Source organism: Myodes glareolus, chromosome 10 (assembly GCF_982192425.1).
Source record: "Myodes glareolus chromosome 10, mMyoGla1.1, whole genome shotgun sequence".
NCBI lineage: Eukaryota > Metazoa > Chordata > Mammalia > Rodentia > Cricetidae > Myodes > Myodes glareolus.
The window spans coordinates 46,818,491-46,837,940 of NC_142035.1; the positions used below are offsets into that span (position 1 = coordinate 46,818,491).

The following is a 19,450-nucleotide window of genomic DNA, read 5'->3' on the forward strand; positions in this document are numbered from 1 at the left end:
TATATATACAAATACATACATATGACCAAAGCTATACCAGCAATGGTAAATATTGACATAATATTGTGTAATGCATGGGTGTATTTAGGTGGCAAGATCACAGTTGTAAATGAAGACTATCTGAAGTGTTTTTTGGGAGCTTTGTCTTTTATTTTCTTTATATCAAGTATGGAACTGAAAAAGTAGGTGAGGCTGGTTGGTAAACTCTCAAGAGCAATCTGTTGCTGCCTCTCCAGAGCCGTGATCACAGCAGGCACCATCATGTCTGTTTTTAATGGGTACAGGGGACTGAACATAAGTCTTTCTGCCTGCTTGTAAACATTTTGTGCTGTCTTTCTAGTGCCTGACATGAGATTTCTTTGCAATAATTAGATATTTTATTGAAGGATGTGAGCGAGGTGTTTAAACACTGTTGCCTGAATGTGAATGTGTGATCCTTAATCCCATCTTCAATTACTACAAGATGTTCGTTCTGAAACAAGTTTAGGTCCTGTCTCAGGTTTTATTAATCAGTAAAATGCAAATGGTAACCATATCTACAGCTCTTCAGTATTGAGAAGTTTTACATGCAATACACACATTTTTATTTTTGCGTGATACAGTGATGGAATTCCTCTATCTAAGCAAACTGATTCATTCTTAATACCATTAGAATAGTGAGGAAGATATGTGTCCAGCTCTGCATGCAACTTTCACTAATTCCACTAGCCGATGGAAATTTCATTCCTTTATTTTCTAGTACATGTATCACAACATAGGGATCTAGGTATCAGCTATCCAAAATAAGTTTCCCTTAAAAAAAGCTGCATACTATGTCATTTATTAACTTGTGTGTAGATGGAATGACCTTCAGAGGTAGCTAAAACCACTGATAGGAAAGCATTGCAAGCACACTACAAAACAAGTTTCTCTTGACTCTTTACATGAGAAAAATATGTAACTATCTTAATAATTTACTAGTTTACTTTGCACTCTTATTCTGTCATATCAGTTTTATTTTATCATTTTGTATAATTTCTTTAATACAATATATTTCAATCATATTCTTTCCCCTTCCCCAAATAATCCCATATTACATCCTACTCTACCATTTACCCAACTTCATCTTTTCCTCATTCACTCAAAGCAAAGAACACAAGAAAAACTGCAGACAAAAGAAATGGAACTCAAAACAGATAAAGGAAAATAAAATCAATGTGATGAAAAATACCAAACTAAAACAGAAAGTGAACACACACACACACACACACACACACACACACACACACACACACAGATTCCATTTTGTGTTGGCAACTTTGAACTTTGGCTGGGCATGTAGATTGTTTGATATACTCAGTGACATTCTACAGGAGAGAAATTATTTTCTCTTCCCAACTATGTGTCAATCATTAAAATCTTTTTGACGATGGTGAGAATGTGTGCTTCCATCTCTTAAGTATCGGAATTTTTTTCTGGCTAGAACCTGAGCAGTCTTGTGCATGCAGTTACAGTCTCTGTGAGTTCATATGTGCATAACCTGTGTTCTGTCTGGAAAATATTGTAGTTTATCCACCACCTCATTCTGCCTCCTCTTCTGCATAGGTCCCCAGTGTTGGTGGAGGGGTTTGATGAAGACATCCCATTTATTGTAGCTAGAAGCATTTTCTGTCCCACTGGTTTCCCTGAACTATTATTTTTCTGCTTACCTGTTTCCAAAACCGCTTATGAAATAACCACTGTGAGGTTTATTATTGTTACAATTGTCTGGCCCATGTCTTAGGCTTCTTATTGGCTAGCTTTAACTATTAAATTATCCAGTTTTTGTTAAACTGTGAATTACCATGAAGCTATTGCTTACCTGTGTGGCATGTTACTCCCTCAGCGGCTATATGGAGTCTCTTTCAACCCTGCCTATTCTTTCTCTCTCTGTTCAGATTTCCTATCTGCTTTTCTTCTTCTATGCCATAGACCAAAATATCTTTATTCATTAACCAAATAAAACAACACATATACAGATTGACATCCCACATCAGTTTATGACTGAGTGCCCTAAAACCTCATTCCCTGTACATTTTCCAGTTGAGGCTCTCTGTTAATTACCATGCACTGTGAAAAGAAGCTTCTTTGATGCTCTCCTTATCTTTAGATGCTATACTTCTTATGCACATACCCCCTACACCAAGCCCAATATATATTATTTAGAGGTGTATTCTGTACATTAGAAAGTATTAATGTTTTCTTTGTAATTTGTTTATTTCATTTTACATAATAATAACCAGTTCCGTGCATTTTTCCTTGAAATGGTAGATCCTTGTATTTTACATCTGGATAAAGTTCCTGTGAACACAATACTGTTTTACTTGTCCATTCCTTTGTTGATGGATGTGTTATCTTTGTTCATATCTTGGCAATTGTGAGTAGTACTGAAACAAAGATGGGTGTTCAGGTATTGCTGGGGAGTACTAACTTAGATGTCTTTGGAAATATGTCAAAGCTGAGTCATATTTTTCCCTTGTGGTTCTGGTTTTGAGAACTGAGCTGGATTTTTTTTACTCACTTAGTATTAAAATTCCAAACTTCTTATATTTTCAATAAACTATCTCCCTCTTATATATTTAGTTCACATTTTTTCTAGCTCATTTGTTGTTCCTGTATTCTGCTCCTTTGTGCTAATCCTGTTGTCAATTCTCTCTAACATTTTTTGACCTATTGGAATTGGGGCATTCAAAGCCCAGAGGTTCATATTTGACATTGTGGTGATCGGTCTGTTTAATTGATTCATTTACAGGGAGAGGAAAATGAAGAGATTTTCATTTCCCTTCATGCAGATGTCCACTTTATGCAGACAGAACACTGTGTTTGAAAACATCTGCCATCTCAAAAGCATGGTTGTGGGATCTCTCAGTTAAAACAACAAAAAGTCTAAACAGGTTGTTATAGTAAACACAGGGTTCTGTCTACCAGTTCTCTGTAGACAGAGACAGTTCTTTGTTTCATAGTAAAATACACTAAAGTCATTGCCAAAGCAGTGTTGGAATTAATATAGTTTCTGTGTGACTTTTTTTCTGTCTGGGTGGCTGGAAAATGAATGAGTAATCTCCTTCTACAGTTCCGTGTCTCCTATTTGATTACACTTTTCTACATGCCTTTTTGTATGACAATCACATCATTTTGTTACTATGTCCTTTATTATAATCTAAAACCAGATATATTTTTTCAAGCACTGATATTAATGCTTTGAATAACTTTGGGTATTTTGTGTTTCCATAAGAATTAGGGGATAAACAAACCTAGTAAATGTACTAAACAAAAAAAAATCATTCTGGGTGAAATATCCCAGACCCAGAAGGACAAGTTATTGATGTCTTGCACAGACATCATCTGAGAAGCTTCCTAGTGTGAAAAATGGGAACAAATGCAGAGATCCACAGTCAGACATTATGCAGAGAGTGACAGACATTAGAACAGACAGTCCTGAATGTGGTGTCTCCATCAGTTCTCTCCACTCAAGGTTCAGGAAACCCCATGGAAGAGAAAGAAAAAAATGGTACAAGAGCCAAGAAGATGGAGGAAATAAAGAAAACAAGACCTTGTATATCAACTTGACCAAATCTCATATGAACTCACATAAACTGAGGCAGTATGGGCAAGGCCTGTCCACATCCTCTGGTTATTTAATATGTCTTTCAGTGTTTTTATGAGATTCTTGAGTGTGTGAACAAATTGGTCTCTTGTTGTACGGAGGCCACTTGTTTGTTTCCAAATTCCCAGACCTGAAATAACTACTCAGAATCTATGTTAATTAAATAACTGCTTGGCCAATCACTTAATCTTGTGGCTAACTAGCTCTTATATTTTTAGTTAACCCATTCATATTTTATATTTTATGACAAGGTTCATGGCCTACTGGCAAGGTTCAAACCAATGGCTCACGTCTTTTTCCTCTGGCAGTTACATGGCCTCTCCTTGACTCTGTCTATTCCCTTTATATATATTTCTCTTCCAGCCTGGATATATTCTGTTAAGCCATTGGCAGAAAGCCGCTTTTTTATTCATTAACTAATAAAACCAACACATATACAGAAGAACTTCCCACATCATTTCCCCTTTTCTGTTTAAATAAAATGGAAGGTTTTAACTTCAACAGATTGGCACACCAATGTTATCTGAAAAGTTTGGAGCTGATCCCAGGCACCCACTTTGGGTCTAGATGTGTATGAGCCCACTTGGCACCAGTAGGAAACAAGCTGAAACCATGTCCACAGCTCAGCACTCACCACCTGGGCAGGCAGCAGAATCAGGTTTGCTAGGCATACAAAGGCAAGAGAGTGTAGCAGATTCCCAATGCAATACACAGAGATATTTCCAGGCCATGCTATGTGTTGCGTGGCAGATTTAGCTTTTACTCAGATAAACATGGTTTATATGCTGCACAGTGCTTCCCAGATGTGAGGTGGTGAGAATGGCTCCCACCATACAGTATCAGAGGCATCAAACATGATTCTATTCCCACAGAAGATGAGAACCTGTGGATTCAATCCAAGCTAGTGTGGTTTGATTGACCAAGATCCCCCAAAATGTTTCTGTATACTCCCCCCAAAATTACTTTGCCCAACAAAAAGCAGGAAACAGTTTGAAAAGAACTATGCCCAAATCCCCAAATATTGCTTATAAATGTTTGTTTACATTTAAAGGAGAATGTGTTATACAGATAAATATTTTACATTGGTATGGATCTTGGTTTATTGATACAAATTTTAGGTCAATTTTTATATGTATATTTCTGTTCTTGATTAAGTTATTGATTTGTACAGGTCACTTAATAATGTAATGTATAATTAAGGAATATAGGTTAATAAACATCTATAATAGTCTAGCTTGTAGTCATGTCTAGATATATAGAGATATACTTCAGTTAGATATTCTTCAAACCTTTCAAAGACTACAGAATATTGTAAAATGTTTTAAAAACTCAGACCTTTCATGACAATGAGACACATCTGCTCCTGGCGGCAATCAGTCTACTTTAAGAGGATGATACACACGGAAGGGGCTCCTTATGGCATTGGTTAGCCATTTGGGCAAGAAACTGGTTTTGCCTGGACTGCTTGATATTATGCTGTATAAACTGAACATGCAGGACCAAGAGAAAAATGACTGCTGAACTTGCATAAATGTGAGATGATTCATCGGGGTTCCTGCTTCATGAAAGATTCTGCCAGACATTCTGAAGAACACTGAAGAAAGTGACTGACAAACTGCCAGTATAGGCAGAAGTATGTTTAAAATTTCCTGGTTCATGAAAAAGTCTGCCTGATACTATACGTCAGTACTCTGAAGATAGGGGCTAGCAATGATACAGAAGAACTTTAAGTGACTGTCCAGGTAGCAAGATGTCTCTGTCAATTCTAGAGTTTTGGAAGTTTCTTACAATATATTTTCTGTTAACTTAGGTAATATTCTATCCTTTTGGAATCTTTGATGGAGTTGAATAGATAATTATAGTTTTCCTTAGTTATGAAAAAAGATAAAGTATATGTAAATATTGTAGTTGTCATTCTTGCTTAATACTTGTTTTGTTATATGTAATTTTACTACATTAATGTTAAAACCATTTTTATTTAGACAGAAAAGCAAAGGTGGGATTCCCTTATGTATGTTGAGAATACCACTAGTTAATCAAGAATCTGACTTGTGCCTGAAAGGGCCGAATAGAAGTAGGCAGGGAAAACTAAATTGTATGCTGGGAAAAAGAAGGCAGACTTAGGAGAAGTCATGTAGTCCTGCCACAAACAAATGTCAGATGCAATATGGAACTTTATCCAGTAAGCCACAGCCATGTAGAGATACACAGATTAATGGAATGGGTTAAATTAAGATATAAGAGCTAGCCAGTAAGATTTAGAGCTAATAGACCAAACAGTGATTTTAATAATATAGTTTGTGTGTGGTTATTTTGGGTCTGGGAAGCCAGAAGCAAAGATACCAGCATGGTAGATTTCCCAAGGGTTTCTGTGTATATACTAATTGTTTGCTATAGACGGAGCAGAGGGCTGCATTCCCACCTGGATCCCAGATAGCTTACCCCTAAAATAATTACACAGAAACTGTATTATTTTAAACACTGCCTGGCCCATTACCTCCAGCCTCTAATTGGCTAACTCTCACAGATTAATTAACCCATTTCTAATAATCTGTATATCACCACAAGGTCTTGGTTTACTGGGAAGATCCTAACCCAATTCCGTCTTAGAGAGGAAAGCCATGGCATCTGCCTGACTCTACTTTCTTTCTCCCAGCATTCTGTTCTGTCTACTCTACCTACCTATGTTCTGACCTATCAGGCCAAGCAGTTTTCTTTATTAATTAACTAATGAAAACAACAGATAGATAGAAGACCATCCTACATCAGTTTACATAGTGATGAAACTGACAAAGAAAAATTTTTTTGTTTACATATCTGTTAAAAATTCAAATATTATTAAATCAAGGCATATTAACATATTAGTGGGCAAATGTTGCAATACTATTTTCCTTAAAGATTAATTACCTGCTTTAACACCACATCTCTTGTTTTCTGACATATTTCAAGTTCATGTGTCTCTGTAACTTGTCTGTTGCATTGCTCTCTTCTCTCAGTCATCTCTTCTTCCTCTCTCAGAGCCTCTTCAGACTCATTATAATCACAAATTATTTTGCTTATCAACTTTATTTGCTCTTTTATGAATGATCTGTGGTTAAATAAGCTAATCTTAGAATTACTCTAGTCAGAAAACAAAATGTTCATTTTATAAATTGGATGCTCATAAGTTGCTTATAACATTTCCAAAAGTTTATACACTGAGTTTTCATTTTACTCTATATTCTAAACTTTAAAGAAAAATACACAACCTAATATCTATGAGCATGCTTTTCATGTATCCGTTTTACACAATTTCTACTTACTTTGCTGTTATGTATTTTATGATCAATTTAATAATTCATTTGGGTAATTTTAATAGCAAGTAATGGTGATCATAATAATAAACATCAATATGCTTTTAAAAGAAAATGACTTAAATTACTCTTTTTTCTCTTTAATTGATAGAATTTAATTGGTTAATTTAACCATTACTTGAATACGCCTAAACAGAGAGATGCCTACTACATGTAAGGTACTAAGTTTGATACAAAGCATCACCCAAAATATGTATTAAATTTGTTAACAGATTAAAATAATTACTAGTAATGATGTGAACAAGAATGGGTCCCATAGGCTCATATACTTGAATGCAGTGGAATTGTTTGAGGATTCGAATGCTTAAGGGGTGGCCTTGTTCAAATTGGTTTGGCTTTATTGGAGGAAGTCTGTCACAGAGGGTAGGCTTTGAGGTTTCAAAAGCCCGTGCCAGACCCAGTTTTACTTTCTTTTTTCTGCCCCCATAACAGGAAGTACAGTTCTCAGATACAGCTTTAGCATCTGTTTGTATGACACCATGCTCCCTGCCACCATGTTCCAAGCCATGATGATAATGGACTAAGACTTTGAAATGGTAAGCAAGCTCCTTTGGTCATGGTGTCTCTCATAGCAATAGAAAACCCAGGACACCACTTAATAAGAATTCAGCTGGCGATGGATGGAGATAGAGACAGAGACCCACATTGGAACACTGGACTTAACTCCCTAGGTCCAAACGAGAAGCAGAAGGAAAGAGAACGTGAGCAAAGAAGGCAAGATCAGAGGGAACCTTCACCCGTTGATGGATAGAGATTGAGACAGAGACCCACATTGGAGCACTGGACTGAGCCCCCAAGGTCTAAATGAGGAGCAGAAGGAGGGAGAACATAAACAAGAAAGGCAGGACCGTGAGGAGTGCGTTCACCCACTGATACAAGGGGACTGATCTAATGAGAGTTCACCAAAGCCAGTTGGACTGGGATTGAACGAGCACGTGATCCAACCAGATTCTCTGAATGTGGCTGGCACGGGGTCTTTCTGAGAAGCCATTGACAATGACACTGGGACTTGTTTTCTCTGCATATACTGGATTTTTGGGATCCAGTTTCTTTGGAAGCTCACCTTCCTAGACCTGGAGGGAAGGGGGAGGAACTTGAACTTCCCACAGGGCAGGAAACCCTGACTGCTCTTAGGGATGGAGAGGGAGGAGCAGAGAGAGTGGGGGGAGTGGGAGGGTGTTGGGAAGAGGGGCGGAAATGGAAACTTTTATAAATTAATAAACTTTTATAAATTAAAAAAAAGAATGATCATAATTTTTCAGGAGAAAAATTCAAAAATATTAATCAAAATAATTTTGAGCTTCTAAGTATTTCAACAAATTTCTGCATGGGAAACATTAATTATAAAAAGTTCGAAATAGTGGAAATTATTCACCTCAATTTTGTTTCTTATAGAAAAATTTATGATACATAACAAAATGCCACATAAAATCCTACTTATCTAATACAAATGTGTAATTGTGGTAGGCTGGCTCCATATACATATTGCATTGGTATTTTAAAAGGCGTATATACTCAGTTATCAATGTATGAGACAAAGAAATTAAAAATATTAATGATTATTTAGTGGATTTATTATTTCTAAAAATTTCTTCTGCCCTTTAAAAATAGAAATTTTATGTTGCAAAATGCCAAAGGAAACTAAGAAATTGTCAAAATCCATTTACCATCTCTATTGCAAAATGCCAAAAGGAAACTAAGAAATTTCCAAAATCCTTTGCCAGTCTTCAGTATAAATAGAGTAAGTGTACTACAAAGGACTATAGTGTTATACCTCAAAATACAATTTCTTTCTTTCTCTGCTACAAGATTTTCCTCTAACCGTGAGTTTTCTTTTGCTTTAGATAATTTCTTTTTCAATTTAGCTTTTTTAAAGAGTAGTTGAACATAGGTTTCCTTAAGTTCTTCTAAATATTTATATAAATCAAATGCAGGTGTACTTTTTAAGGAGCTCCCAGGATCTGTATGAAAAAGCAAACATAAAAATAAAATAAATAAGCATATTCTATGATAAAACAGCACTCATTATACTAAGTTCTGGAGAAGAAACAAACTAGATCTCTAACATTACTCAAAGTCTAGCAATAGAGCAGATAAATATCCATTATGACTCCTGATAAGCATTGTAATAAAGCTGAGTTTTCATATCAACTAATAGAATTAATGTGCACTGAGCCCCATCACTAATTCCAGGGGGAAAGAGGGCTGAATATGGAAACAAAAACGAGGGCATAAAAAAAGACACACAGCAAGTAAGACACATCTATGCCAATATAGAGAACATACTGAAGTTTGAGCAATGTATTTCTGACTATGATAGAGAAAAATGGACCATTGCAGGTCAGGGAACAAAGAGAAAGAAATTATGCTCCCTGTCTATAGACTCAGCAATAGGAGGATAAGACTGAAACATTTTCAGTTTTCATTCTTCTGGAACTACATGGCATGGGCATGTCACAAATGAAAAAAAAAAAAACAAACTTCTGGGTTTGTGGTTAAAATTATTGCCAGGGCATTTTCCCAACTCTCCCACAGCCCTGGATACCATACCAAACATTTGCTCAGGCTCCCAGCTCTAAGACAATGAAGCTGATCATACCTTAAAACTAATGAAGTTTTTGCCAAGGGAATTAAACTAACAGAGAAAAGAACAATGCAGAGAAAGAATTCTGCATATTTGCAAAGGGTCCTCAAATATTTAGCACAGAAATGACCACAAGTGTTCCTGGGTCTGAGGTGAAAGCACCTGAAATGTTCACATAAAGCTACAGCCATGTTCACATAGTAGCAGGAAGAATCCTATTTGCTGAGCTAGATAAGTTCATAATTTACAGGATATTTGGCAGATTTTGTAAGTTAGACAAGGATACTGAGGACAGTGAAATTCAAATATAAATTTGAATTGACAGTTATAGCCTGAACTAGGTACAAGCCTCGGACAGACCATTACTGCAATCAGCTGTACTTTCTGATAAATTAGCTATGTTCTGCATGAACATTAATCCTGTAAACCACAGGGGAACCTGTGGTGATCATAATTCAAAAATTAGTTCCATTAAATTCTCGTTGAATGTTATGTTGTAATGTAATGTTTGTGAGACTGTATGGTGCAGCTTCTGATATAACTAGGAGAATCAGTATCACAGCAAACAGCGTAATTATTTGACTCTTAAACCATTTCTGTCCCCTCTTTCTCAATTTTTCTATAGGTGTACCTTTTTGGACTAAGGTCTATAACTCTATATTTTAATTGGATGTGTGCTGAGAGTCATTTCGTTATGAAAGCTGCTATATTAAACCAGCATGTATATTTTAAAAATATCTTGACCTCAAAATTTAAGTCAATAGTTATATTACTTTGGACAAAATGTTTTGCCTTTGTTCCCACAGGGAATGAGAGACTGTGGGTTCTTTCTGTGTTAAGAAAAATATGATTTGATTGAGAATGACTCCCTGAAAAATCTCTGATGGAAACGAATGACACTGATGATCCAATGTTTTAGAGCACCTCTGTTGCATTTTCCTCTGTGTTCTACATGCAGAACAGCTTCAAGACTGCTGGCTGATATGATCTAGATTCACAGAGTACTCCAGTCAGGGCTGGATTAAAATTCTAAATTTTCATGGGGTCCCAAAAAGATTACCAGTGACACCAATAAGCAGAAAATAGTCTCAAAAACTACATCCACATTGCCTAAAATAGGCTATAGATGTTTGTTATTCTTTAAGGGGTTGGTTACAGGTTGTTATTGGAAATTGAAAAAAGCTGAACGGGGTGGTATGGAAATTGTAGAATAAATGGGTAGATTACTGAATCTAATCCGAAACAGCTATTAATCTTAAATATTTTGCATTGATATGGATTTTTACTTATTGATAAAATTTAAAGATAATTTCATTATACTGTATGTATATCACACTCTTGTTTAAAGTTTATGTTTATACATCTCATTTAAAAATGAATATATAATTAAGAAATACAGGTTAATAGTAATCTATAATAGTCAAAATTGTAGTCATGTTAGGCATGTTTGCAAGATCATATAGATATGTTCAGATAGATGGTCTTAAAACATTTCAATGATATACATAATATGACATTTAATATGTTTAACAACTTAAGGATTTCATGACAGTGAGACACCTCTATGTCTGGTAGCACCAATGTACTTCAGAGATAATGAGCATCAAAGAAACTCCATGTGGAGTTTGTTTTCTTTATGGCAAAATATAGCCATATGATCAAAGAAACTGCCTTTACTCTAATTGATGACAGCTATTGTACAAACTGGACAAGCATAACAAAAAAAAGGAACTGCAAAACTTTACCAAGGTAGGATAGCCCTTTAGAATTTACTACTTCGCCCACTGCTGCGGGCCCTTTGTCTCCTGAGTCCTGGGAAGACCAGCTAGCCCTGTTGCCCTGCTGAGCAGTTCTTCCCAGAGAGGTGAGTGGGTGCTAGCCTGGGCAGCCTGCCTGCCTCTCCGGGAAGGGAGCACAGCCCTTCCCCCCTCAGCTTCTGCGGCAGGGTCTTCCGTGTTCCAAGGGACCCCTCCCCTCCCCCCACTACTGCAGGCCCTTTGTCTCCTGGGTCCTGGGAAGACCAGCTAGCCCTGTTGCCCTGCTGAGGAGTTCTTCCCAGAGAGGGCTGAGGAGCTCTATCCAGAGAGTGCTGTGAAGTCCTACCCAGAGAGTGCTGAGGAGTTCTATCCAGAAAGTGCTGAGGAGTTTCATCCAGAGTGGGGGAGATGGGCAGGCGCCAATGCAAGAATTCCTCCAACAACCTGAAAGGCAACATGACATCTCCAGAATCCAGGGAGCTCGAAACTAGAAGAATTGAATACCCTACTCAAGAAGAAATAGAAGAAATCGACTCTAAGCGCTTCTTTATGAAAATAATAGAGGAACTTAAACAGGAGGTGAAAATCTGCCGTAAAGAAATGGAAGATAAGTATAACAAAAAAATTGAGGAAATGAGTAAAGAATTGGAAGAGAAATATACCAAAAAGTTTGAAGAAATGAGTAAATCCGTAAATGAAATTCTGGGAAACCAAGAAAAAACAATCAAACAGGTAATAGAAACAGTCCAAGATTTGAAAACTGAAATGGAGTCAATGAAGAAATCACAAACCGAGGGCCGGCTGGCTATGGAAAATCTGGGTAAACGAACAGAGACTTCAGAAACAAGCTTAACCAATAGAATACAAGAGATAGAAGAGAGAATCTCAGACTCTGAGGACACCATAGAGAAATTAAACACTCTGTCCAAAGAAAACAGCAAATCCAACAAATTCTCATCACAAAACATTCAGGAACTGTGGGACACAATAAAAAAACCAAATCTAAGAATAATAGGAGTAGAAGAAGGAGAAGAATTGCATTTCAAAGGTCCAGAAAATATACTCAACAAAATTATAGAAGAAAACTTTCCCATCCTAAAGAACGATATTCCTATGAAGGTTCAAGAAGCATACAGAACACCGAATAGACTGGATCAGAAAAAAACATCCCCTCGTCATATAATAATCAAAACACAAAGCATTCAGACTAAAGAAAGGATATTGAGAGCTGCAAAGGAAAAAGGTCAAGTAACTTATAAAGGTAAACCTATCAGACTTACACCAGACTTCTCGATGGAAACCATGAAAGCCAGAAGGTCCTGGATAGAGGTACTGCAGAAACTAAGAGACAATGGATGCAAACCCAGACTACTTTACCCAGCCAAGCTATTGTTCACTATCAACGGAGAAAACAAAATATCCCAGGATAAAAACAAATTTAAACAATACGTAGCTACTAATCCAGTCTTACAGAGAATACTAGAAGGAAAATCACAACCCAAGGAATCCAACATTCCCAACACTGCCTACATTAACTCAGACATCTAGCGACCCTTCACAAGCACAACTCAAAGAAGGAAAACACATACACGCTACTACCCAAAAAAATGACCGGATTCATCGATCACTGGTCATTAATATCACTTAATATCAATGGTCTCAACTCACCTATAAAGAGGCACAGACTTAGAGATTGGATACGAAAACAGGATCCAACATTCTGCTGTCTACAAGAAACACACCTCAACCACAAAGACAGACACCTACTCAGAGTAAAGGGTTGGGAAAAGGTTTTCCAAGCAAATGGACCTAAGAAACAAGCGGGTGTGGCCATTCTAATATCTAACAAAATCGACTTCAAACTAAAATCAATCAGAAGAGATGGAGATGGACATTTCATACTCATAACAGGAACAATTCATCAGGAAGAAGTCTCAATCTTGAATATCTATGCCCCTAATATAAAGGCACCCACATATGTAAAAGAAACTCTTCTAGAACTCAAGACAGTCATCAAACCACACACACTAATAGTAGGAGACTTCAACACTCCTCTCTCACCAATGGACAGGTCAAACAGACAGAAACCTAACAGAGAAATAAGAGATTTACTGGAGGTACTGAATCAAATGGACTTAACAGACATCTATGGAACACTCCACCCAAATAGGAAAGAGTATACCTTCTTCTCTGCAGCTCATGGAACCTTCTCGAAAATTGACCACATACTTGGTAACAAAGCAAACTTCCACAGATACAAAAAAATATTAGTGACCACCTGTGTCTTGTCAGATCACCATGGATTAAAATTAGAATTCAACAACAATGGTACCCCCAGGAAGCCAACAAACTCATGGAAGTTGAACAGTCAACTACTAAATCACCCCTGGGTCAAGGAAGAAATAAAGAAAGAAATTAAAGTCTTCCTTGAATATAATGAAAACAAAGACACAACGTATTCAAACCTATGGGACACTATGAAAGCAGTGCTAAGAGGAAAGTTCATAGCACTAAGTGCCCACCTAAAGAAAACAGAGAAAGCACACATTGGAGACTTAACAACACACTTGAAAGCTCTAGAAAAAAAAGAAGCTGATTTACCCAGGAGGAGTAGAAGACTGGAAATAATCAAACTGAGGGCTGAAATCAACAAAATAGAAACACAGAAAACAATTCAAAGAATCAATGAAGCAAAAAGCTGGTTCTTGGAGAAAATTAACAAGATTGACAAACCCCTATCCAAACTAATCAAACGGCAGAGAGAGAACTTGCAAATTAATAGGATCAGAAATGAAAAGGGGGACATAACCACAGACACAGAGGAAATTCAGAGAATCATTAGATCTTACTACGAAAGTTTATATGCCACAAAATTGGAAAATGTAAAAGAAATGGACATTTTTTTAGATAAGTACCATATACCAAAGTTTAACCAAGAACAGGTGAACAATCTAAATAGACCTGTTAGTCGTGAAGAATTAGAAGCTGTTATCAAAAATCTTCCTACCAAAAAAAGCCCAGGACCAGATGGTTTCAATGCAGAATTCTACCAGAACTTTCAGGAAGAGCTAATACCTATACTCCTTAACGTATTCCACAATATAGAAACAGAAGAGTCACTGCCTAACTCCTTTTATGAAGCTACAGTTACCCTAATACCAAAACCACACAAAGACACAACCAAGAAAGAGAATTACAGGCCAATCTCACTCATGAACATCGACGCGAAAATTCTCAATAAAATACTGGCAAACCGAATCCAAGAGCACATTAGAAAAATTATCCATTATGATCAAGTCGGCTTCATTCCAGAGATGCAGGGCTGGTTCAACATACGCAAATCTATCAATGTAATCCATCATATAAATAAACTGAAAGAAAAAAACCATATGATCATCTCACTAGATGCTGAAAAAGCATTTGACAAAATTCAACACCCATTTATGATAAAGGTGTTGGAGAGACTGGGGATACAAGGATCATACCTAAATATAATAAAAGCAATATACAGCAAGCCGACAGCTAACATCAAACTGAATGGAGAGAAACTCAAAGCCTTTCCACTAAAATCAGGAACACGACAAGGCTGTCCACTCTCTCCATACCTCTTCAATATAGTGCTTGAAGTTCTAGCAATAGCAATAAGACAACATAAGGGGATCAAGGGGATTCGAATTGGAAAGGATGAAGTTAAACTTTCGTTATTTGCTGACGATATGATAGTGTACATAAGCGACCCCAAAAACTCTACCAAAGAACTCCTACAGCTGATAAACACCTTTAGTAACGTGGCAGGATACAAGATCAACTCCAAAAAATCAGTGGCCCTCCTATACAAAAAGGATAAAGAAGCAGAGAGGGAAATCAGAGAAGCATCACCCTTCATGATAGCCACAAATAGCATAAAATATCTTGGGGTTACTCTAACCAAGGAAGTGAAAGACCTATTTGACAAAAACTTTATGTCTTTGAAGAAAGAAATTGAGGAGGATACCAGAAAATGGAAAGACCTCCCCTGCTCTTGGATTGGGAGAATCAACATAGTAAAAATGGCAATTCTAACAAAAGCAATCTATAGATTCAATGCAATCCCCATCAAAATCCCATCAAACTTCTTCACAGACCTTGAGAGAACAATAATCAAGTTTATATGGCAAAACAAAAAACCCAGGATAGCCAAAACAATCTTATACAATAAAAGAACTTCTGGAGGCATTACCATCCCTGACTTCAAACTCTATTATAGAGCTACAGTATTGAAAACAGCTTGGTATTGGCATAAGAACAGAGAAGTCGACTTATGGAATCAAATAGAAGACCCAGATATTAACCCACAAACTTATGAACACCTAATTTTCGACAAGGGAGCTAAAGGTATACAATGGAAGAAGGAAAGCATCTTTAACAAATGGTGCTGGCATAACTGGATGTCAACCTGTAAAAAAATGAAAGTAGATCCATATCTATCACCATGCACAAAAATCAAGTCCAAATGGATTAAAGACATCAACATTAATCCGTCCACTTTGAACCTGATAGAAGAGAAAGTGGGAAGTAGTCTACAAGATATAGGCACAGGAGGCCTCTTCCTAAGTAGGACCCCAGCAGCACAGACAATAAGAGAAACAATGAATAAATGGGATCTACTGAAACTGGGAAGCTTCTGTAAAGCAAAGGACACTGTCAGTAGGACAAAAAGGCTGCCTTCTGACTGGGAGAAGATCTTCACCAACCCCTCATCAGACAAAGGTCTGATCTCCAAAATATACAAAGAACTCAAGAAACTAGGCACTAAAACTCTAATTAACCCAATTAAAAAATGGGGTACTCAACTTAACAGAGAATTCACAACAGATGAACTTCGAATGGCCAGAAGACACTTAAGGTCATGCTCAACCTCCCTAGCGATCAGGGAAATGCAAATCAAAACCACTTTGAGATACCATCTTACACCTGTCAGAATAGCTAAAGTCAAAAACACCAACGATAGCCTATGCTGGAGAGGATGTGGGGTGAGGGGAACACTCATCCATTGTTGGTGGGAATGCAAACTCGTGCAGCCACTGTGGAAATCAGTGTGGCGGTTTCTCAGGAAACTGGGAGTCAACCTCCCTCAGGACCCAGCAATACCACTCTTGGGAATATACCCTAAAGATTCCCTAACATACTACAAAAGCATTTGTTCAACTATGTTCATAGCTGCACTATTTGTAATAGCCAGATCATGGAAACAACCTAGGTGCCCCTCAATAGAAGAATGGTTAAAAAAGGTGTGGAACATATATACATTAGAGTTTTACTCGGCGGTAAAAAACAATGACATCTTGAATTTTGCATGCAAATGGATGGAAATAGAAAACGCTTTACTGAGTGAGGTAAGCCAGACCCAAAAAGAGGAATACGGTATGTATTCACTCATAAGTGGATTCTAACCATAATTAAAGGTCTTTGAGCCTATTATTCGTGATCCTAGAGAAGCTAAATAAGAAGATGAACCTGATGAAGATTATTTAGCTATCCGCCAGGAGGTAGGAAATAGACAAGAGTCCCAGGTAACCTCGGGTGCATGGGGGGGTGGGAGGGTCGATGGAGGGGGAGAGGGCTAGAGAGAAGGGAGTAGGGGAGGAACGGGGAAAGCTTGGTGGCCGGGGATGGGGGGGGGGAGGTAGGATGAATATGGGATCAGGGAACAATATATTTCAACTAAGGGAGCCATTTTAGGGTTTACAGGAGACTTGATTATATATGGGATCCCAGGTCCAAGGAGAAATCCCCCAGATTGCTCTCTGGACAGAGGAGAGGGTGCCTGAATCGGCCGTGGCCCATGACCATACTGATGTATATTTTGCTTATCACCATAGATCCTTCGTCTGGCGAAGGACGGCTATGCAGTCGGAGGCCCACATTGGAGCAACGGATTGAGCCCCCCGAGGTCAGGAGGGGGAGCGGAAGGAGGAGGAACATGAAAGACGAAATCAGTACTGCGAGAGATGCTATCACCCACTGATACAAGGGAACGGATCTGATGAGAATTTACCAGGGCCAGTTGGACTGGGACTGAACGAGGACGTGATCTAGCCAGATTCTCGGAATTTGGCCGGATTCTCTGACTGTGGCTGGCCCGGGGTCTTTCTGAAAAGCCATTGACTATGACACTGGGACCTGTTTCCTCTGCATATGCTGGATTTTGGGGATCCAGTCTGTTTGGACGCTCGCCTTCCTGGACCTGGAGGGAGGGGGAGGGAGCTGGAGCTTCCCACAGGGCAGGAAACCCTGACTGCCCTGGGGGACGGAGGGGAAGGAGGGGGGGAGTGGGGGGAGTGGGAGGGTGTTGGGAGGGGGGGCGGAAATGGAAACTTTTATAATTTAATAAAATTTACTAAAAAAAAAAAAAAAGAAAAGAAAAAAATAGAATTTACTACTTCACAGGAAAGTCTGTCAGATATACTAGGCCTGTAGGCCAAAGATACATGACTGAACATTACTGAAGAACTTTGGGTGCTTGTTCAGGTCATGAGATGTCCCTGTTGTTAGGTAAATTTTCACCCTTCTGGGGTCTTTGATGGAGTTGAAGACTAAATAGTTATAATAGTTTTCCCTATTTATAATATAAAGTAACTTAAATTCAAAACTTTAGACTCACTAAGACAATACAGATAATAGAATATTTTCTCTAATTTGCAAAATACAAATATACTGGATACTCTAACTGTAATTCTTACTTGATAACTGTTTTTGTTATATAAAATTTTACTTTGTTAAAGGTAAAAAGTTTAATTAGACAGAAAGGGGCAAGTGCTGTGAAATGATCCTCTTGTACATTATAAAGATTTATCACTCAAATTGGCTTTTAAAAACTCTTGATTTGCCAGTAGGCAGGCAGGAAGTAACCAAACTAAAGATATTGGGGTTAGGGAAGTTGGAGTCAGTAGTCACCAGCCTGGGATGAAGATAGAAGAGTGAAATGTTTCCTAATCTAGCACTTAGAAGTGACAGTTGATTTTTAAATGAGAGACAAGAAAAATCAAATTTCATTCTTTTAAATAAATATATAGTAGTACATAGACATGTGACAGAGATTTCAGAAGATTTGGTAGCAAGAAAGATGGTTCTAGATTTACTGCTGGTCTATGTGGAGATAACAAGATCTCAAAAGTGTGAAGACACAGGGAATAATCAGAGTCAGTAAAGAGGAGGCATTGGTCATGCCCATAGCATCTGACAAAGAGTATACAGTGCTTTCATTTTATGTTAGCTCAAGGATAATTCTTGTATGAAGAGCATGACGACTCAGCAGGGCTCCACAGGCAGTTCCAAGCAGTGTGTGTACATGTATTGCAATACATAAACAACTTTATATTCATGCAATGTTATTGGAAACTCACATTCTGCTGAACAGGATCCATTTATTTGAGTCGAGTCAATAAGATCATGTAAGTCTTTTGCCGACTTTGGGACCTATAAGATAAACAATACTGTCTACAAAGGGGATAATTCATTTTTTTATAATCAGAGAAAAACGTACCTCTTGAAATTACCAATTTGCAAGGCATTTTACAATAGCTACCTTCTTAAACATTCAAATATACTATATTTAAACAACAAAAAAGTTCTACAGATTTTACCCTTCTTTTTCAGACTCTTCTTTTTCTGTCTTTTAGCCTTGCCTGGAACCTATAAATGAGTTCAGGTTAGTCAGGATCTAATGGCAATCCTCCAGCTTTAGTCTCATGACTGCTGAGACTCCAGGTAAGCGCTATTACAATCAGCATTACCTAATTTTTCAATTAAATATTGTTATAATTTTGTAATACATTCCTGTGTTTCATAAATATATTGAACAAATTAATACCTGTTTAAACAGCACCTTAAATTTTTTCTTAGATTTGCTCTTTTTGTCCCTACAATAGAAAACATATTTTTAGATAAAATTAACACATAAAAAACTAATATCTAAAATGATTAGGTATTCATAGAATATGCCTTATAACTGTTTATGCCAATTTGTAACATTTATATATATACATATACACTATCACATAATATCTTCTATAAGTACAATTTAGTAATAAATAGAATAGAAAATGGAAAATAATTTCAGTGTTAATAAAATTTAAAAAAAATAATTTTG

General features: G+C 37.3%; 1 protein-coding gene across 2 annotated transcripts in view; it reads right to left on the reverse strand.

Moving 5' to 3' along the window:
- LOC125406027 (uncharacterized) overlaps positions 1-19,450 on the reverse strand; it is a 53,532-nt gene that overhangs the window by 24,907 nt on the left and 9,175 nt on the right. For both annotated transcript variants that reach the window (XM_087911183.1, XM_087911182.1), the window contains exons 8-11: positions 19,172-19,220; positions 18,705-18,777; positions 8,753-8,939; positions 6,533-6,713 (exon numbers count right to left, since the gene is read on the reverse strand). In XM_087911183.1, the coding sequence (XP_087767309.1) occupies positions 6,533-6,713; positions 8,753-8,939; positions 18,705-18,777; positions 19,172-19,220 (490 nt within the window). The remainder of the gene's footprint in view (positions 1-6,532; positions 6,714-8,752; positions 8,940-18,704; positions 18,778-19,171; positions 19,221-19,450) is intronic.